Raw genomic sequence first — 22,772 nt, 5'->3', positions numbered from 1 at the left:
TTCATTTCTAGCATGTCGGTATTCAAAAGCAAAAAAAAAAAAAAAAAATATATGCGTCGGTAGACAGCCATAGCGAGTCGCAATTTGCAATTTATCAAGTCAGTTCGATACCAACCATTTCTCATTTCTGAAACATTTCTAAACTCATTTCTGACATTTCAAATTTATCGGATCAAGTCAGTTCGATACCAATCATTTCTCATTTCTGAAACATTTCTAAAACTCATTTCTGACATTTCAAATCATTTCAAACATTTCTCATTTCAGTCACCTACCGCGCTCCGATTCGAATCCAGTCGCACCAAAAGATGCACCGATTCGTTCCGGTGTGCCCCAGTTATTACGGCCTCATTTCTATACATGCTCCAGAGTTGCGTTATTATCAGTCATTCGTACCTCTGTCATGGTTATCATTTCATTTCCACGTATCACGTTCCGACATGAATTCAGTCGCATGGAAATGCACCGATTCGTCTCGGCGTGCCCCAGGATTGGCCTCATTTCTATACATGCTCCAGAGTTACGTTATTATCAGTCATTCGTACCTCTGTCATGGTTATCATTTCATTTCCACGTATCACGTTCCGACATGAATGCGGTCGCATGGAAGTGCACCGATTCGTCTCGGCGTGCCCCAGGATTGGCCTCATTTCTATACATGCTCCAGAGTTACGTTATTATCAGTCATTCGTACCTCTGTCATGGTTATCATTTCATTCCACGTATCACGTTCCGACATGAATGCAGTCGCATGGAAATGCATCGATTCGTCTCGGCGTGCCCCAGGATTGGCCACATTTCGGTACATGCTCCGGAGTCCGATTCGTAGTCAGTCGCTACAACAGCACGACCGATTCGAGCCTCCGTCATGGCAAACGATATGTTACACCGCACATAACCGCGCTCCGCTTCGAATCCAGTTGCATCTTCCATGCATCGATTCGTTACGGCGTGCCCCAGGGCTCGGCCTCATTTCTGAAACATGCTCCAGAGTCCGGGTCATAGCTAGTCGCAGATATCGGGCGACTGATCCGTATCTCTGTCATGCAATTACTACCATTTCACTCCCACAACGCATCACCGTTTCGAAACCAGTCGCATCTGAGATGCACCGAGTCGTCACGGAATGCCTCGCTTGTTTCGACCGTATCCATACCTATACCAGAGCTCGGTTAGTTGCCAGTCGCAGAACACGGCACAACCAATTCGAGCCTCGGTCAAGGTAATCATTTCTCTCATTCATTTCATACTGCGCTCCGATTCGAATCCAGATGCATCAAACAGGCACCGATTCGTCCCGGTGTGCACCAATGTCTTCAGTTGCCTCATTTCAATACATGCTCCAGAGCCCGGTTCATGGTCGAATCAGTCACGACACGACCAGGCCGGACCTCTGTCAGGGAGTTCACTCATTTCATAATCAAGGCAAACATTTCGAATCATTTCATTGTCACAAAGATTGCAAACACCATACAAACGGCCCCAGCCAACACCTGCATCAGAACTTGGTTAGCTATCAGTTGCGGCATAAACAATTCGTGCCTTTGCCAGGACAAACATTTCACGGTTACATACCACACTCCAATTCAAATCCAGTCGCATCCGTGATGCACCAGCGTTTCTTTGCCTCATTTCAGTATATGCTCCAGAGTCCAGGCCGCAGTCAGTCGCAGCTGCGGCACAACCGATTCGTGCCTCTGTCATGGCGAAACGTTTCTCATTCATTTCACTCTAAAGCAAACATTTCATTTATTTCGCTGTCGCATGCCGCGCCCCGATTCAAATTCAGGGCATCTGTCAGACATCCATTCATCCTGGCAAGCCCCAGTTGGTGCAGCCTCATTTGCGCAGTCATGGCACACCGATTCGTGCCTTTGTCATGGCACAAACAGTTCACTCATTTATTTAATGCCATGCACCTGTCGCTTAAACATGTTACAATTACCTTTCAAACCAGGTAGTCAAACACTCCACCGGTTCTCATCTGTCATTTCCTCTAGGTCAGTCAAAAAAAAAAAAGGGGGGGGGGCCACACCTCGTCTTCCTTCGAAGCTCAGTCATGGTCCTGATTTCATTCGTTGGAACCTTCGCCTCGCGACTATACCCCCTCATAGTCACTGCACATCCAAGTATAACCTCTTGCAATCATCGCAAATACGCATCCAAACACAACTTCTTGCATTTCATTGCAAGCACACATCGAAACATAACTTCTTGCAATTGCAAGCACACATCCCATCATGACTTCTTGCAATCGTTGCAAGTACGCATCCAAACTGAACGTCTTGCAATCGTTGCAAGCACACATCCAAGCACAATTTCTTGCAATCATTTCAAACACGCATCCAATCACAAAACTTCTTGCAAACGTTGCAGGCATGCATTCAAGCATAACTTCTTGCAATCGTCGCAAGTACGCATCCAATTACAACTTCTCGCAGCCATTGCAAGCACGCATCCAAGCTTAACGCTTGCAGTCTTGCAAGCACATGCAGCAATACGAACTTTTCACAGTCACTACAAACACATCTCCACCGACAGGAACTCCCTTGCAATCGTTGCAAGCACACATTCAAGCACAAATCTTACAATCATTACAAGACACGCATATTAGCATAACTTCTTGCAATCATTGCAAGCATGCATCCAGTCACAACTTCTCGCAAATGTTGCAGGGACACACCCAAGCATAACTTCTTGCAATCATGGCAAGCACGCATCCAAACACAACTTTATAATTGTTGCAAACACGCATCCAAGTATAACTCCTTGCAGCCCGTGCAAGCACATGCAGTAATACGGACTTCATGCAGTCACGGCAAACACATCTCCATTGACACAAACTCCCTGGCAATTGTTGCAACACGTATTAAGCACAACTCTGGCAATCATTGCAGGGTTCGCATCTTAGCATGACTTCTTGCAGTTAGTACACATTTCCAGTGGCACACAATCAGTCACACATCAATCTTCAGTGGCACTTAATCGGCCCCTTGTCTCCAGTGGCATTTCATACGAGCCATTCATCAATTTCTGTATCACATCTCGCTTAGGTCAGTTGAGTTCAGGTTCCACCCCGCACCAGGTATCGTATTTCCACACACAGCTGGCTCCTCATAACATCATCAGGCTATACCTAGCCTACATCCAGCGTTTCCTGCCCTCACAGGACAGCAGAGAGTCATCCGTGTCTACGGCTCATACAGTAGAATCCTTTCTATGTGGCGTCCAGAAGCATCAGACCACAGCTAACGGCAAACGTTGCCCATCACAACTGCCATCTTCAGGGACATGTCAAAACCTCAGACATTCCCCAATCTAGACAAGCAGCCATCTACCTGGCCCTCTGTGGTTCTACGGCCTAACAATTCACTTTTACTGGCACAGGCAGCCAGGTACTACGTAGACACAACTTGACTCGCTGGTAATACCATTATGTCCTTCAGCTTGTAGTCTCTAAAAACTCAATAAACCGGAACCGAGGTCTACAATAACCTCCTCCAAATTAACGAACACCACGCAGGCCAGCCTCCCCCTTGACAAACTGACCCGTATCAGGTTAGTTCCCCAAGACTTCACCCATACACGGGTGTGTACTAACAAGCAGCTGCAGTCTTTCCTAAAAATGCGGACCTATCAATGTCGGAAGGTCCCGTACTACGTGGGTCGGTGTATCAATGGTTATACCTTAAACTCTAGGGTCTTATCACCTACGTCGCTCTTATCACCCCAGGTAGCGACAGATGCCACAGCCACCACAGGCATCGCGGCAATTTTTGGCCATCATAGGTTCACAAGTACATGGCCCCCAGAGACACTCCTAAACCCCGGGTTTACCCGGACTTCCTCCCTCTTCAAGTTACACCCAGTCATGGCAACCGCTTAACTCTAGGGTCTTATCTGGACAGGACAGGTCGTGGCTTGCCACCGACGTCCGGTCCGAGGCGAGCCTCTTAATGAAGCCAGGTCCGCATCGCTCTGTTATGTCCTTCTTGCGCAGGCTGGTGTAATTAGCCTGGCAACACCAGTTTAATGTCCACTGCACGTTCGTTCCAGGCTGCCATCTTCTGGGACATGTCTACTATATTAACCAGTTCACTGTTGGGCCTTCTCCCCAGTTTGGTCATACAAGCAGCCATTTACTCGGCCTACCACGGGTTCTGGCGGCCCAGCGAGTTCACCCGCAGCAATCTCGCAGGCCAAGTTCTGTGTAGTTGGCTCGCTGCCAAAACCATTTCATCCTCCACCCTGCAGTGTCCAAAACCCAGCAATCAAGCTCCAGGATAGTCATCCATCTCCATAAAGTAAACAACGTCCGGTGGCCAGTAACCATACTCGCCCGCCTACTGTCACTCCTACCGGAACACTCAACCTCTAGTCCCCTATTACCTTTCCGGGCAACCCTCGAGTGCCTGCCAGTTCATCAAACACCTGGGGGTTCTTCTACACTGCCTACACCTCGACCCCATTCAGCACTCCAGTCACTCTTTAGTATTGGGGCAGCCATGGCAGCATTTCGGCATGGGTCCCAGACCACGTCATCAAGAGACTCAGCAGGTGAAACTCTGCCTACCTCGCCTGTACGTCCCCACTCCTTAGGTGGAAACGGCACAAGCATTCACCAAACTTGCTCAAATAAATAAAGCCAAAACTAATAAAACCACACCCCTACCTGAATGTTTTTGCCCCCTTATTCTGGCATACCGACCAGCAGACCAAGGCACACTTTCAGGTCCATTTCATATGGTAAGTCCACACTTCCAGGTCTATTTCCGATGGTAAGTTTTATGCTAACTACAAATGTTATCTATGTCCATATCGGACATAGGGCTCCACCCATAAGTAGGAAGGCCAGTATGGTGGCCTGAATTTATGGGAGGAGCCCGGGGGGTATTTAAGCAGCCCGCTCACCTGTGGTGCTTGTCGGTTTCCTGTGCGCGATACCCACCCTCCCATCCCCATTTCAAGGCATTCATTTCATTCATTCATTTCATTCATTTCTCTCTACAGAATAATCATTTCTTTAACTAGGGTATGCCCCCTTATTCTGGCATACCGACCAGCAGACCAAGGCACACTTTCAGGTCCATTTCATATGGTAAGTCCACACTTCCAGGTCTATTTCCGATGGTAAGTTTTATGCTAACTACAAATGTTATCTATGTCCATATCGGACATAGGGCTCCACCCATAAGTGCTATTTGTATGTGAACAAACCACATTAGAAGACATGCAGCATTGACTTCAAAACAGACCATTAGGTCATTCTAATTTTTTTTGTCATACTCACTTGGCAATGTCATATTCGCATTTGACGATTAAGGCCCCTTTCACATGAGGCGGACTCCGTTTCTACGGAGCCCGCCTCCGTCCGCCGGCTCAGCGGGAGATCTGTCCGTCGATCTCCGCTGAGCCGGCGGATGACAGGTCCCTCTCTGCTCACTGAGCGGGGAGGGGCTTGTCAGGTGCTGCTGCCGCCTATGGAGGGATCGGACGAAAACGGACAGCGTGTCCGTTTTCGTCAGATCTCCCCCGATCCGATCCGCCAGCGACGGACCTGGACGTAGGGCCATCCGTCTGCTCTTCTGCGGATCGGACCGGGTCGGATGTCAGCGGACATGTCTCCGCTGACATCCGACGCTCCATAGACTAACATGGAGCGCCCGTTCAGGTCCGCCGTCAAAACTGACAGGCGGACCTGAACGGTCCGATCGTGTGAAAGGGGCCTAAAGCAAAGGCAGATTACTGTTTTTTGGGTATTGTTACATTTTACATATTATTTAAACTGTTAAAATCTTGTTATATACTAGTTTTTATTAGGAGCTTCTGTTATATTTTAGATTGTCGGTAAAAATGTTTTTTTTTCTGGAAAAAAATGCTTGAGGTTGGAAACCTTGGTTGGGATGTAATGACCCCTTAATGTGCAACTTGTGGTGTAGGTGCTATGGGGTTCATTAATTTTTAGATTCATGGCTGAAAACAAATGACCCAGAACCCTCAGTGTACCACAACGCATGCAAAAGATGGCACCACACCAAGCTGAAAACAAATACATGTGAACCCTTCAATATAAAAACCAAATGTAATGGAACGTTTGTGTTGCCTTGAAGTTTGTTAGAAGAGAATATGTCAGGTACATTTTTTGGTAGCAACTAGTCAGCAACAGAATTAGGACAAACTTCTCATCTGCGCCCATAGCTTCCTTCCCAAGCTAGCCAAATTAACTCCATCAATGCTTCCTCCCTTGTGAGCAAATGTATGCATTATTTCGGCCTTCAGGAGAAAAGCACTTTAGGAGCAGGTATGTGATTTTATTTCAGGTACTTATATAGCGCCATCAATTTACACAGCGCTTTACATATACATTGTACATTCACATCAGTCCCTACCCTCAAGGAGCTTACAATCTAAGGTCCCTAACTCACATTCATACATACTAGGGACAATTTAGACAGGATCCAATTAACCTACCAGCATGTCTTTGGAGTGTGGGAGGAAACCGGAGTACCCGGAGGAAACCCACGCAGGTACAGGGAGAACATGCAAACTCCAGGCAGGTAGTGTCGTGGTTGGGATTTGAACCAGCGACCCTTCTTACTGCTAGGTGAGAGTGCTACCACCACACCACTGTGCCGCCCTGTGATCTCTGTGCACATTTCCTGATTGTGTTTATGCATTACTAGTGATTGTACTGCTATTGTTACTGAATTGTGACTGAATTGTACATTTTAAGGTTAGGCGACCCTCTTTCCCTAGACATGACCCATAAGTGCCATTTAGTTATTTATTTCAGGTATTTATTTAGCACTGACAATTTACACAGCACTTTTACATGCTGTAAATTCACATAATTCCTTGCTCCCAAGGAGCTTACAATCTAAAGTTCCTATCAAATGCATATATAAGCACGCATACATACTAGGGTCAATTTAAACAGAAGCCAAATAACCTACCAGCGTGTCTTTAGAGTGAGGGAGGAATTGGATTACCCTGAGGAAACCCATGCAAGCACAGAAGCAACATGTAAACTCCATGCAGATAGTGTCCTGTCCGGGATTTGAATCCAGGATCCCAGTACTGCAACCACTAAGCCATTGTGTTGCCCATTACTCTAAATACAGCAATATACCCAGAGAGAAGCCTGGTTATATGATTATATGATTATACAAGTTTATATGATTTTATGTGCATCATGTATAAATGGGGCTTACAGTAGTTTTTAGTTCTTTAACAGCTAAAATAAAAAAGCTGTCAACTGTCTCATATTATACATAATGAATCCTTTTAAAAGTGTGTTTCTGTAATCACTGTACAGATCAGTAGGCACAAAAGGATTACATGATTTGATAAATATAGTACTGCTTTGATGTCTAGACCTAAATAGTCTGAGCTCTCAGTTCTGGTGTTGCTAAGTGCATAGCTGGAAAGAGCTGTGTCTCCTTTCATGACAGTGCTACATAGCAAAATTAAGCTGTATACTGAGTGACAGAAGGATTTCATTTAGACTGTATTATTGTATTTCCCCGAATGGGTTGACTATGTATATTTTTCAGTGGACTGTACTGTCTGGCACATTTTGCCAAGGGTTTGAAGGCACATTTTTCTTTCGTGGGTGGTGGAATCCAGGATTCCTGGATAGTATGAAATGTAAAGGATACTGGCATGATGATCATCTGTAAAACACAGATGTATGATCTTGTTTGTAGTTTAAAGAAAGCTAAGTGGTGATCAGTAGTAACTGAAAACATGATTTAAATTAAAATGTTTCTGAATATCGTGCTCTTTCAAGCCTGACATCATGCACAAGTATTCTTGAAAATGGTTTGAATATATCTGCCAAGTTGATGTTAGGATGGAAAGTTCTGGGTTTAGGTCAGACATGGCATTTGACAACTCTCATTTACTTATCATAGTTGGCTTAAGTTGTCTAAAAACCACATCCCTGAATTGTTCCAAAGAACACTTTGTGCAGTTTGCTGCTTTAGAAATATGACATATTGCCATAAGTGATGACATTGTAGTGTGACATCAGATACTATTTTTCTATTATTAGTCCTAGAGCATTGTTTACCTGCTTGACATGAGTTTAATTTCGCCGCTCAGTTATTTTCTTGTGAAAGGCCTTGTCAACCTCCTGTGGATTATTAAAGGGTCAGACCATCCAAAACTGATATTTCAGTTACAAGTAGGGCCTAGTAGGCGAGTTATTTTGTTGTTATTTGAGGTTTACACAATAAGTAAAAATGGTGTGAAAATATTCAAATTAAAATAAAGAATGTGATTATGTCTTTTTTTCCCTTTCTTTTTTTCGGATTTTATTGGTATATTTAAAAAAATGTCATATTACAATAAACTAGTGAACTTATCCAATCCAAGCTGCCAAATATTACAATGTAACTCAAAAAATGTGTGAAAGATGTGAGTGAAAAATATGAAAAATGTGATCAATTCTACTGTGTTGCCAGCTATAACACTCTCAAGGTGTTTTCACCTCACCCACTGTCATTAATAATCATTAAATACAGTGTAAATTATAAAAATAAAATCAAATAAAAGTGGCCTACTGAGGAAGCCCAATAGGAGGACGCAATGCGTCTAGGAGGGAGGGGTCGAGTCTGTGACATCACGCCACCGCCACAGTAAGGAGTGTATTGGTGAGCTGGCTAGCGAGTTGTTTTACAAGTGCATAGTTACTGTTATTCCTGTAAGTGTTTTTAATTGTGGGGGATAATAAAACATTTTTAAATGGAGAGCACTATGCTGTTGCCCTTTTGTCCCATTTAACATATGGTGGAAACTACAAGAGTGGAAAGAGGAGGACCCGATATCCAGAGTTTAAGAGGATGACACTGATAAGAGTATGATTATTGTGTTAGAGGTGAGCAGGCATTTCATCTGGTGGTGGATGAGCACTTGTCACAAGACGAATTGGAGGAATTTTTGTTTACACAGAGCACTGGCTGCTGGACTATTTATTATTTAATTCCAATTTTATTTGATTTTATTTTTATAATTTATGCATGGACTCGAATTTTGCTTTTTATATAAGAAGTGTTGCGCTTCACTGTATTTGATGATAATATATTACAATAAACTACACAAAAAATAAAAGTGACAGATTTTTTTGTTACATTTTTTGTTTTCTTTTATTATTTTTGAATACTTGCTGCATGCTTTGTTGGTAAAAACAACATATGTGATCACCATGCTTTCAGTTGACCCCCTGATCATTAGGTCTCATGCGTACTGGACGCTTTTGGCCATCTCTCCTAGATTCCTTTCCCCCTGGCAGCGGCATTTTGGCAGAAAAAACACTTGGCACTTGTAAATGCTTGCAACACATTTAGGTGCGTTTAGGCATGTTAAGAGCTTGGGTATTAAATCATGTCAGAATAATAATCTATTCTGGCCATTGAAATGTATTAATGCTCAAGCACTAAATGCAACCAGCGTTAACACAAATTTAGACCCATTTACACATGTCAAGTGTTTTTTCTGCCAAAAGCTGCTCCTCCTGGATACTTTGGTAGTGGATTTTTTTTCGGCCTCTAAACTCCTCTAAATACCTATGTGTGCATGGACATGAGGAGGTTCATTTACTAAAGGCCAATATAATGTGCACTGCAAGTGCACTTCAAGTGCATTTGCTCTAGATCTGGGGGAAGCTCTGAAATGATGTACATGCAAAAATGCAATTTTTTTTTCTTAGCATAAGATTAACTATTCTTTACAAAGTGAAGCTTTACCTCATTTGATAAACTCTTGATCAAGTGCACTTGCAATGTACTAAATTTTTGCCTTTAGTAAATCAACCCCATAGGCTAACATGCAGGGTCATTTAGAGGCAGGAAAAAAATGGCAGTTGCCCCTAACAGCAGCGTTTAAAATGTCCAGTGTGCAGGAGGCCTTAGCTGCTTTGTTGTTAAATAAGCATGATTTACCAACAAAGCCACTGATAATTCCCAGGTGCAGGAAGGACAAGGTAAAGCTTATGCTTTGGAATCAATAATTTCTGAATCACTAACCAAAAATAAGAATAGCATTTGATGAAGTCTCATTACAAGTCAGTAAGTCAGGGGTACTGAAGCCATGCATAGCCAGGTAACTATTATTTATTACAGGCCGGTATTGGTAGCCCTACATTTGTACCATCCAACAAAGGAGTCTATGTGCAAGTTAGCAGGTGGGCCTACCGTGCTACATGAAGGTGCATACTGTTTATGACTCTACATGTTTTATCATTTGTAAAATATGTCAATAAAAATGAGTTTATTTTTGTGTTCTTTGAACAAATCTGCATAACATAATGTTTGATTCTACATGTACCTTAATAATAATTCTAGCTGTATTAATTTTTTCAGTATGCCTCGGAAGACACAAAGGCTCTCATTCCAGTGATAGTAGTTAAGCAAGGTAAAGTCTGCAGTTTTTTGATTAGTCAATAAATACAGGAATATATTAAGAAATGTAAACATAAATATGTCAGTGAAAACAGTTTTGAAACCAGAATCGTTCCTAACAGCTGAAAAAATGGAAAACACTTGGCAGACCTTGAAAGAATCATTACAAAGAGTGAACAGCTTAGTAAAAAAATATACACAGTCTGAGAAGCAATAGATTGATGAGCTCACCTAACTCTCTGCCTGGAGTTCAAATGTAAGCATGATGATGGGCACTGCTCACACTTTATCTGTAAAGAAAATTGAAAGGCTATCTAATAGTAATTTTTAAATGTTGCCTGCCCTCTGCCTTTACTAATTCTACACGCCATTTGTAATAATTACCACTGTATATGCCTTTTTTATCTGTTTTCTAATAGTCACAGCGCTGAGTCCTGGTTGGCTGCTGTGGCTGATGGGAGGAGAATCCAACAATGCCCAGAGCATTGGCGCTAGTGGGGCGATGTCAACTCTGGGAATTCCTCACCATTTTCAGCATTCACTGCTGCTGCCAGAACCCAGAGCTGTGTGGTCATGTTGTATCATACTACAAAGTGGATTAATGGTCAGTACTTCTGCCTTGCGGTACTGAGGTCCTTGGTTTGAATCCCAGGCAAGACATCATCTGTATTGAGTTTGCATGTTCTCCCTATGCTTGCATAGGTTTCCTGGCACACTCCAAAGACATGCTGATATGTAAATTGCTTCTATAAGAATTGTGCATGCATGATAGAGACCTTAGATTGCAAGCTCCTGGAAATTGAGGACTGATGTGGATGCACTGTGTAAATTGTCAGTGCTATATAAATACATGCAATGAATAGTTTAGTCTCTTTTATGTAATGCCACAAAAGCATGTTATATATGGCCTTTTGTAGGACTTGCAATGTGAATGAATCGCTCCTAATAGCTGCATGGATATTGAAATATTTGAAAAATCCCAGATGTTTGGCAACTGAATCTTATGCACGGCACAGAATTACTCGAAATATATTATAATTCTAATTAAATTAATTAAGATGTTTTTATAAACCTGCATAAAACAACTGAATAAATTATGTGATTACTGCATTTTATGTGTTTGATGTTATGTGTGTGTGTGTGTGTATTTATGTGTTTGATATTATATGTGTGAGTGGAAGAACAAAGATGTTTAATACTTTGGAGAAGGGGGTGTTGCACAAATATGTATTTAGACTTCAGTTAGTTTGTTTTCTTACTAGAAACATTGAACAAGCTCTACAGTATGTTTGCAATGGGACTGCTAAAAAAAAAATTGAAGTTTACACTACAAGTTTAATTCCAAAAACTAGATCGTAAACATGAACAAATTGTTGCAAATTGGACAGACTGAGTTTGGATACAGTGGTCAGCCAGGTTTTTTTTACTATTTTTTTTACTCTGATTTGTTAATGAACTCGTGTATTTACGGATGCATTAGTGTAGATTTACTAAAACTGAAGCAGTCAGAATCTGGTGCAGCTGTGCATGGGAGCCAATCAGCTTCTAACTTCAGCTTGTTCAAGTAAGCTTTAAAAACCTGGAAGCTGACTGGTTTCTGTGCAGAACTTCACAAGATTTTGCACTTTCCAGTTTTAGCAAATAACCCCCATTGGATCAAGGCTGTTTTCTATGAACCAAAGATTAGATTAATTATTCAAAGTATGAAAACTGAAGTGTAGAAATATTTTAAAATCCAGTTCACAAGTAAAATCCTGTGCAATTTTAATATGAAGACCGTTTAGTTAGCTTAAAGGTATATTAAAGTAATTTAAAGTGGATGTAAACCCGAAATTTTTATTTTTTTATGTCATAATATACAGTATAAGATTTCCTATCATTTGAGCCCAGTCTTGCCACAAAGAGTTAATCCATCTCTGAGCAATCCTCTTGTTCAGTGAGATAAATCTTGACAAACAGAGAAAAACTTTGTCAAATCCTCCCCCTTGCTGTGAGTGACAGGTGATTTACATCTCGTGCACTAGCCTAAGACACGTGCATTATTTCTTAATTCCCTCCCCCACTCTTTTCTTCTGCTGCTCTGCAAGGATTGGATGTTCCACACCTCAGCATAATTTGGCATGCTGAAGTCATGTGGTTACTTTCCTTTCTTTTCACTGGATGTTAGAGATCATAGCAGAAGTTCAGTGTAAGAAATACACAGGAGAAAATGCATATTGACAAGGGGAGTGTAGAAGTGGGCGGGGAGTCTACTGACATCACAACTCCACCCACCGAGCTCCAGACAACAGACCCACCCACAGAATATGCAGTTTTTCAGGTCTAATAACAGACAGAGGGGAGACATTTGACAGGTAAAGATACATGCAGGAGGCATGTATATCCTTATAGATAACCCCTATGGCAGTAGTTTAGAAAGGATAACATTGGGTTTACATCCACTTTAAATGAGCTTATAATACCAGAACTTTTATGCTCCAGGTATGTGTGTGACCCTTGTGCCTTTGTGCCTGCCAGGACCTATTGAGTCTTGTCAGCATCTCTACTACATGTGCTCTCCCATTTAGAACTACTACCTTACATTCAGCTGTAAGGGACATAGAGCCAAACATATCTGAATCAAGAGCTGCTGTCAATCACTGCTGTGGAGAAAGAAGAGGGAGGTGACTTTGGCTCTGTATCCCTCTAGCTTTGCCTGTGTGTGTGGTGCTGAAAATGGCTCCATGTAAATTTGTCATCCTAATCTGGAGTGCGTATATAGTAGAGCCTCCAGTGAGACTCCAAAGGTCCAGGGTGCATATCAAGTGTCAGGCAGCACAGCTTGGGGTCAGTATGAGGAGGAACCTCAGAGGAGAACAATAATAACAACAATAAGAACATGTAAGTTCTGCCATTAGCAGGTTATTTGGAACAGCTGCACATAAAATTGTAGCTCTATTTGGGAGTGTACATGTGGTGGAGATCCTGGCAGGAACAGGGGGCACCCATATCCCTGGAGCATGTAAGTTCTGCTATTAAAGTGTTACTAAACCCACAACAGTAAAATCAGTGTGTATATGCAGCAAAGCAAACTTGTTCTACTCACTGTGGAACCCAACGGGTATTCCTCTGCATTGTGTAAAAAGGCCCTTCTTCCACAGTCCCCAAACCATCTCCATAAAACAGAGCCTTGGGGACAATTTGCACATGCTCAGTTTGGTGTGTATTGCTAGAGAGTTTTTTTGTTTTTTTTGGGAGAGTGCATGTGATCAGCACAGGGCCAATCAGCACTGTCCAGACAGAGGGTCAGGGGTCCTGCAGCCTCATAGGACAGTCCAAGTAGAATGAAAACTCCTCCTACAAGCTTTAACTAGACACTGATAGAAGTCACAAGACTGCTATATACTGCTGATGAGAAAAGGTATTTAGCAGTTTATATTTACTAAAACTATTGCATCTCCATGTTCTGTGTACTGTGGGCGACCAGATATAATGAATGCCGGGTCCTGGGTTTAGTAACAGCTCATTTTTAAAAAGTTGACTTTAATATCACTTTAAGTCTATTTGATAAAATGTAATTTAAATGTTCTCAAATATGTAATTTGTCAAGTACCATAAAGACTACATGATATTTTTACAGGTTTTCAAAATATTACTAAATCGACAGCTGCACCTCCACCAACAGTACAAAGTCCAGGTATTTATTTTGTCTAGTCCTACATCCCCGATACTTTTGCTGTCATTCATATTTTAAACGCATGCATTGCCATTTAAATTCATCTGTGAGGCACAGTCCATCTGATCATTCACAGGATTCTGAAGTGACTGAAAGTTTATACCTTTGCAGAACTTTTGCAAATCCTAAGTATTTTCACATGTAAACTAGCTTTGAAAATGTCTCCAGGAATGCAATTCTTTGTTCTGTATCTGTGTATTTACAATCGTTCAACCCTGTTTAACCCAGGACATGTTAGAGACACTTGTACATTTGAGCTCTGTGAGAGCTTACACTTTTGCTGCCAAGTGGAGCTGCTGCCCAGATGAAATCAATCTGCAGCATCTTCATGACCTCACAGGACCGAAACGACATTACACAGAACAAAGTGCAGTTAAAGTAAATGATATTCTACATATAACTTTAATAAAATGCACCAAAGGTAAAAATTGAAACAGTTATCTCAACACTAATAGCGCTAGTGGAATAATAGAAATATTCAGTGCAAGCTGTGGCAATCAAACACCACTTAAAAATTAGTCAGTATGTGGTAAAAGGAGAAAGTCCACAGATCAATGCACAATAGCAGCTATTATAAACATACACAATTAATAAAATGCGCCAAAGATAAAAATCGAAACAGTCATCTCAGCACTGACAGCACTAGTGGAATAATAGAATTATTCAGTGCAAGTTGTGGCAATCAAACACCACTTAAAAATCAGACAGTATGCGGTAAAAGGAGAAAGTCCACATAAGATTCTTATAGTATAAATGGTGCTCCATATCCCCTTAGCAGACAGAAATAAGCTTCCTCATCTGGATACCATCACCAACACCTCGTGCACGGATAGTCCCCGTTGGTAATAAACTCACCAAAAATAAGTGATATACGGGCCTTGTGTCACCATACACTATAAGATGATCTCCAATCCAAGCCTGTAATCACCTGAGACTTGAAAACGACTCCTGTCCCCGGATTAGATACATTTTGCCATAGGGTAATTCATAAAGTGCATCATGCAAAGGGGAAATTTTAGCAGTCTTGTCCAGGCCCTGGTGTCTGCGGCTGTTGCAATTGCATCGTGCTTGGAGGTATCTAAGGATTGGAGATCATCTTATAGTGTATGGTGACACAAGGCCCGTATATCACTTATTTTGGTGAGTTTATTGCCAAAGGGGACTAACCGTGCACAAGGTGTTTGTGATGGTATCTAGATGAGGAAGCTTATTTCTGTCTGCTAAGGGGATATGGAGCACCATTTATACTATAAGAATCTTATGTGGACTTTGTCCTTTTACCGCATACTGACTGATTTTTAAGTGGTGTTTGATTGCCACAACTTGCACTGAATATTTCTATTATTCCACTAGTGCTGTCAGTGCTGAGATGACTGTTTCGATTTTTATCTTTGGGGCATTTTATTAATTGTGTATGTTTATAATAGCTGCTATTGTGCATTGATCTGATTTTGTCCAGTAGAGCGCTTGGATCATTGACACCTGGTGCTACTGATATATATATACAGGCATACCCCACTTTTAAGTACACAATGGGGCTTATTTACTAAAGCTGGAAAGTGCAAAATCAGGCTCACTTCTGCATAGAAACCAATGAGCTTCCAGGTTTTATTACCAAAGCTTAATTGAACAAGCTGGGGTTAGAAGCTCATTGGTTTCTATGCAGAAGTGAGCCTGATTTTGCACTTTTCAGCTTTAGTAAATAAACCCCATTGTGTACTTAAAAGATGGGTATGCCTGTATCTACATATAACTTTACTGTTATATGTTATGGCAATACAAAATGTCTGGAGTAAAAGAGTTCTTGTTATACTCTTTTTACCAATGTAGATGCATGTATGTTATCTAACTCACCAGATACCAGCCCCCAACAATCATTAAAAGCTATACATTTGTACTGAATTACACAATCAATGCAGTTTTAACAATGTTGACAATTAATTTATGTAAAATGTTTTGCGTAATTGAAAATTCAACCCAACACACACACACACACACAAACACACAATATTCTCTCTGTTAATTAATTGTTGTTAAAAGGGCAGACCTGTGCTAGTTTCTATTTCACTCGGTAAAACTGGTGCAGGTGGCTCAGGTAGGCCAGAAACATCTAATTATTTATTGTGGCACACACTACTTCACAGACCATTTCCTGTGCAATTATAAAACTGCGGGAAACTTAATACATTCCCCAGTATGTGTGCATTCTATGAGCTACTTCATTATGGATTACACTATTTTTTTTTTTTTTTTTTAGTCTTCAGGGAAAAGACAAAAAAGCCACCTTTGACCACTACAAGGCCACCAACACCTAAACCAAAACCAGGTAGGCTCTGTTCTTTTTTTCCTTTCTGAAAACTTGATAAAAACATTCTATGCATCTAAAAAGCAATAGTCCTATTCTTATAGAACTTATAGAAAGGTACTTATACACCCTTGCTGTATTCTATAGGTACTGCACATCACACACCTTCTGGGAATAACAAATTGTAATATTGCAAAGTGTGCAAATAAACACTAGTAGTACTGATGTATCAGAGAATAAACATTGGTAGTCAGCAGTTTCCTTATTCTCCTCTCTTGTTATCATTTGGTGTAGAGATGCATTAAATGCTGGTAATCCTTTTTTATTGTGGAATATTTTTGGAATGCAATAGTGTTATGAATTGAAACAATAATAAGCATGGATAAAAAATGCATTGTCCTCCTGAATATAGTGCCTTTTTTCTTCTAAATAGTCCAGTATAAAACTGATGTAAAAATTACAATTTATAACTATCTGAAGTTTATCTTAACCAAAAACGTTTTTCTTAGTTATGGACAAACTTGAGAATGGTTAAAGCCCAAAAAACTTAGGAATGATCCATTGCAGGGGGCTGCACTTGCACTGCAATGCTTAAAGGGTTAGTTCACCTTTACAAAAAAATGCCTATGCAGGTAAGGGGTGTCTGTAGATAAAGACAAACTGTGCAGCTTTGATTAACCACTTAAGTACCGGAAGATTTGCCCCTGAATGACCAGGCCATTTTTTGCGATACGGTACTGCATCGATTTAACTGACAATTCCGTGGTCGTGCGGCGCTGTACCCAAACAAAATTGACATCCTTTTTTCCCACAAATAGAGCTTTCTTTTGGTGGTATTTGATCACCCCTGCGGTTTTTTTTCTTTGCGCTATGAACAAAAAAATACAGATAATTTTGAAAAAAAAATATTTTTTACTTTTTGCTATAATAAATATCCCCCAAAAAATGTAAAAAAAACTAATTTATTGATCAGTTTAGGCCAATATGTATTCTACATATTTTTGGTAAAAAAAAATCCCAAAAAGGGTACATTGATTGGTTTGAGCAAAAGCTATAACGTCTATAAAATAAGGGATGTATTTAGGATTTTTTTTTTTTTTTACTAGTAATGGTGGTGATTGTGGCGGACAGATCGGACATTTTTGACACTTTTTTGGGACCATTGACATTTATACAGCGATCAGAGCTAAAAATAGCCACTGATTACTGTATACTATAAATGTCATTGGCAGGGTAGCGGTAAAGACTAGTTCAAGGGGTTAAGTGTTCCCTAGGGAGGTGTTTCTAACTGTGGGGGCAGTGTACTGACAGGGAATAGTGAGAGATCACTGTTCCTGATTACTTGGAACAGCAGATCTCTCTATACTTCTCTGAGTGAACGAGGATCTGTCTGTTTACATTAACAGATCCTCGTTCTGTCTCTCTCAGGAGTGATCATGGGTCACCGGCGGACATCGCAGCCACCGACAGCGTGCATCGGCTCTGACATCGGCTTGCGCCCCCTATACCCTTTAAAGTGGCTGCCGTACAGCTACAGCGATTCACACAGGGGAGCCAACCTGAAACCCTATAATGACGGCAGCTGGTCGGCAAGTATTTAAAGCTGACCCAAACAAACCTTTCTCTACACTAACATGTGTGCTCAGTAGGCGTGCTGTATAAACTGTTTGTAGCCTCAGCTACATACAGTATGCAGCATTAAGTTCCAGGTATGAGATAAGACCTTTCTGTCTCACACCCAGAACAAAATAGCATTGGGCTGAGTGGCACTCAGCCTTTCATAGGCAGCTTTGTATTGTATCAATGAATGAGTTGGAGATTATGACATCATTGGCCCACCTCTCCGACTCACCCAATTAGAGAAAACTTTGTATTCATTATTAGAATATAAAGCTGCCTATGAATGGCTGAGTGCCACTCAGCCAGATGCTATTTTGTTCCAGGTGTGAAACAGGAAGGTCTGATCTCACACCCGGAAATCACTGCGTATTCTGTATGTATCTAAGGTTACTTACAGTTTATACAGCACACCCAGTGGGCACACATGTTAGTGTTGGGAATAGCTTGTTTGTGCCTACATTGGTCTTAAAGAAGTTGTTGTGCTTATTAAGGAAAGTTTTCCTGCACAGTATTTATAGTTAAGTAATTTTTAACTATGATATTTTTAAGATACAAATTTAATCCATTATGACCACAGTCTAAAAATATGAAATGTATTCACCAGACATGTAATCATAAAAAAATAGTTATATACAGTGGGGACGGAAAGTATTCAGACCCCCTTAAATTTTTCATTCTTTGTTATATTGCAGCCATTTGCTAAAATCATTTAAGTTCATTTTTTTCCTCATTAATGTACACACAGCACCCCATATTGACAGAAAAACACAGAATTGTTGACATTTTTGCAGATTTATTTAAAAAGAAAAACTGAAATATCACATGGTCCTAAGTATTCAGACCCTTAGACCCTTTGCTGTGACACTCATATATTTAACTCAGGTGCTGTCCATTTCTTCTGATCATCCTTGAGATAGTTCTACACCTTCATTTGAGTCCAGGTGTGTTTGATTATTGATTGGACTTGATTAGGAAAGCCACACACCTGTCTATATAAGACCTTACAGCTCTCAGTGCATGCCAGAGCAAATGAGAATCATGAGGTCAAAGGAACTGCCTGAAGAGCTCAGAGATAGAATTGTGGCAAAGCACAGATCTGGCTAAGGTTACAAAAAATTTCTACTGCACTTAAGGTTCCTAAGAGCAAAGTGGCCTCCAAAATCCTTAAATGGAAGACGTTTGGAACGACCAGAACCCTTCCTAGAGCTGGCCGTCCGGCCAAACTGAGCTATCGGGGGAGAAGAGCCTTGGTGAGAGAGGTAAAGAAGAACCCAAAGATCACTGTGGCTGAGCTCCAGAGATGCAGTCGGGAGATGGGAGAAAGTTGTAGAAAGTCAACCATCAATGCAGCCCTCCACCAGTCGGGGCTTTATGTCAGAGTGGCCCGACGGAAGCCTCTCCTCAGTGCAAGACACATGAAAGCCCGCATGGAGTTTGCTAAAAAAACACCGGAAGGACTCCAAGATGGTGAAAAATAAGATTCTCTGGTCTGATGAGACCAAGATAGAACTTTTTGGCCTCAATTCTAAGCGGTATGTGTGGAGAAAACCAGGCACTGCTCATCACCTGTCCAATACAGTCCCAACAGTGAAGCATGGTGGTGGCAGCATCATGCTGTGGGGGTGTTTTTCAGCTGCAGGGACAGGACGACTGGTTGCAATCGAGGGAAAGATGAATGCGGCCAAGTATAGGGATATCCTGGTCAAAAACCTTCTCCAGAGTGCTCAGGACCTCAGACTAGGCCGAAGGTTTACCTTCCAACAAGACAATGACCCTAAGCACACAGCTAAAATAACGAAGGAGTGGCTTCACAACAACTCTGTGACTGTTCTTGAATGGCCCAGCCAGAGCCCTGACTTAAACCCAATTGAGCATCTCTGGAGAGACCTAAAAATGGCTGCCCACCAACATTTACCACCCAACCTGACAGAACTGAAGGGGATCTGCAAGGAGGAATGGCAGAAGATCCCCAAATCCAGGTGTGAAAAACTTGTTGCATCTTTCCCTAAAAGACTCATGGCTGTATTAGATCAAAAGGGTGCTTCTACTAAATACTGAGCAAACGGTCTGAACACTTAGGACCATGTGATATTTCAGTTTTTCTTTTTTAATAGATCTGCAAAAATGTCAACAATTCTGTGTTTTTCTGTCAATATGGGGTGCTGTGTGTACAATAATGAGGGAAAAACTTAAATGATTTTAGCAAATGGCTACAATATAACAAAGTGTGAAAAATTTAAGGGGGTCTGAATACTTTCCGTCCCCACTGTATATTGGTTGACATAAACAAACATTATATTAATTTAAAATACCGTTTGCGTTACATAAAATCTTGAATATCAGTTTGAAACACCCGCTAAATTGGAGTGTAGTACCTTGATGTGATACAATAGTGATAATCTTCCCTGTAGAATCAATAACCTTGTAAAATGACAATTAGACAGAAAGTCTATTTCACAAATTCAACCGTTACTATACTGCAGGTAAGTAAGTGGTTAAAAGCGTGAAATAAAATTGGATGTTTGTTATGTCATAAACTATTCAAAATAAAAAATATATATATTGAAAATTGAATCTTTAGGGAAAAATCTACAAGGTGGTTATTGATTCGGGAGATAAATTATCAATTGTAAAATACTCAATAAATCAATCTTTTGGAGAACACAAATGAATATAAGATAAAATCAACACAACATAATTACCCGTTCCAAAACGGCTACTGGTTTGAATTGCTGGTTACTAGAGTTTTTAGAATGGCTGCCGTGGCTTTCAAGATGGATACTCTAAAAGAGGAATTACTTCTTGCGACCTCCGAGTTCCAAAGCATAAGGTGTTCAGGAATCTTCATGAATGTAAAAGTGTGAGTAGATGAATGGTGTATGTGTCTGTGTGTATGATTGATGGTAATCAGGTGTTTCTGAATGTTCTTGAGTGTGTGAGTGTATCTGAGTGTCCCCTCATGGCATCTCTCTTGCTTCTAAATACCATCTCAGACAATAAGATCATAAAAATTATAATGTGCTCAGCCCACAAGGTATGGCTTCTTTTCTATTGGTTAGGAAAAATATAATGATTTACTTCGGTTAATTTCAGGTAATATCACCTTCAACCACTAGGCATGTCTGAGAGCAGAAAAATGTGTTCTGAACTATCTTTTAAATAAAATGTTACATTTTCATAATATGGTTTTTTTTTTATGTCTTGGTGAGAACAATATATACCTTTAAGTATTCTGGTAACCGGTCTAATATAAAATACACGCAGTATAATTTTAATTAATCACTATTACATAAAATGGTTCTATATTTATATATGTATATAAATGTATATCTTAAAAGACTGGCCTATCTATGAAAGACACATGTTATATATATATTAATCAATATCACATAAAATGATTATCTATATGGATAAATGTATAATTTGGGTATATCCGATGAATATTTGTTATATCTAAAAACATGTATAAATTCTTATACAGTTGTAATTACAATTATATGTTTTTCATAATACTAATTAGTTTCTTAAAATGCTTCTGCTTATAATCACAACTTTTATATTTTTACCTTATAACAAAGCAGATACTAATTATAATAATATCTGTGACCTACAATATCATACATAATTCAAATGACTTACAATAACCATATAGGTACTTTTTAAATATTTCTGACTTGCACAAACTTCAAATCTTTTCCACCATGTGTTGAATTGAACTTTGAACAGTTTCAATGGATGATTAGATAGTTTAGCTGTATACACAACTCCTAAAATCTAGCACAATGAGTTGTGTTTAGCCAAGGTTTATTCCTATGTGATAATAGTCTGTACAACCCTTTTTCCTATGGCTGTGTTTGTAGGTTTTATTTACGCACCAAGATATGTACACATCTTCTTTGTTTTGTGAAATGGGAGCTTATTGTTCCTGCAAGTCTGTTTCAATACCATGTTTGTGGTATCTACAAATAGTTAATCCATTGAAGGTTTGGGAAACATATCAAGTCACCAAGACTGTTTTGAGGCCTGTTTAAATTTTAACATCTCCATCAGAATATTATAAAATGTATTATTTCTTCTTCATAATTACAACAAAGTCAGGACTTTAGACTGCTGGAACATAGGGGAGAAGACAAAGCAAGGACTAATCTAGCAGCTAGAAGTAGAGGAGGATAGGGTAACTACATTTTAACAAGTCCCCTAGACCTAAATGAGTAATTAACCCATACAGCGAGGGCTTAGTTCAATTGCAAGGCATACTTTTCTAATTTCCTGCAGATTTACTTTAAAACCCAGTTGGGGTTTTTTGCCTTTCAGGTCCCATTCTTGAGGTCTCTCCTTAAATACTGACAAAACATTAAGTTAGAGGAAATCTCTTCAAAATGCGGAAAAACTCATCTTAGACAGTTGTCACTGAAACAGGTGTCCCCACTGAAGGAATCTGGTGTCTGGTAAAAACAAAAGCTTAGTTTTTACCCCCACCCTAAGATTTTATGACAATGAACACCAGAATAAACAGCAAAAAAAACCCCTCAGGTTTTCAAGTAAAAGAAATGCGTGGGGTGCTGGAGCGCATATAGCACTGGGTATTTTCAATCAGGTAACAGAACTGATTACTATTAGGTAGCTCTCCCTAACATAATAGCCAAAGGTCCAGATTCAATTTTATTCAGAATCTTGTATTATAAAAATGCAATGCGTTTCAGGGGTTCAAAGGGTCCACCCTTCATCAGGG

General features: G+C 40.4%; 1 protein-coding gene across 50 annotated transcripts in view; it reads left to right on the top strand.

The window, feature by feature from the left end:
* ABI3BP (ABI family member 3 binding protein) overlaps positions 1-22,772 on the top strand; it is a 496,221-nt gene that overhangs the window by 237,598 nt on the left and 235,851 nt on the right. For all 50 annotated transcript variants that reach the window (XM_073614901.1, XM_073614909.1, XM_073614887.1 and 47 more), the window contains exons 7-9: positions 10,362-10,413; positions 14,020-14,076; positions 16,373-16,441. In XM_073614901.1, the coding sequence (XP_073471002.1) occupies positions 10,362-10,413; positions 14,020-14,076; positions 16,373-16,441 (178 nt within the window). The remainder of the gene's footprint in view (positions 1-10,361; positions 10,414-14,019; positions 14,077-16,372; positions 16,442-22,772) is intronic.

Source organism: Aquarana catesbeiana, linkage group LG02, assembly GCF_042186555.1.
Source record: "Aquarana catesbeiana isolate 2022-GZ linkage group LG02, ASM4218655v1, whole genome shotgun sequence".
NCBI lineage: Eukaryota > Metazoa > Chordata > Amphibia > Anura > Ranidae > Aquarana > Aquarana catesbeiana.
Note: the sequence above shows the minus strand (reverse complement) of the source record. Positions and strands in the feature narration are given on the sequence as shown.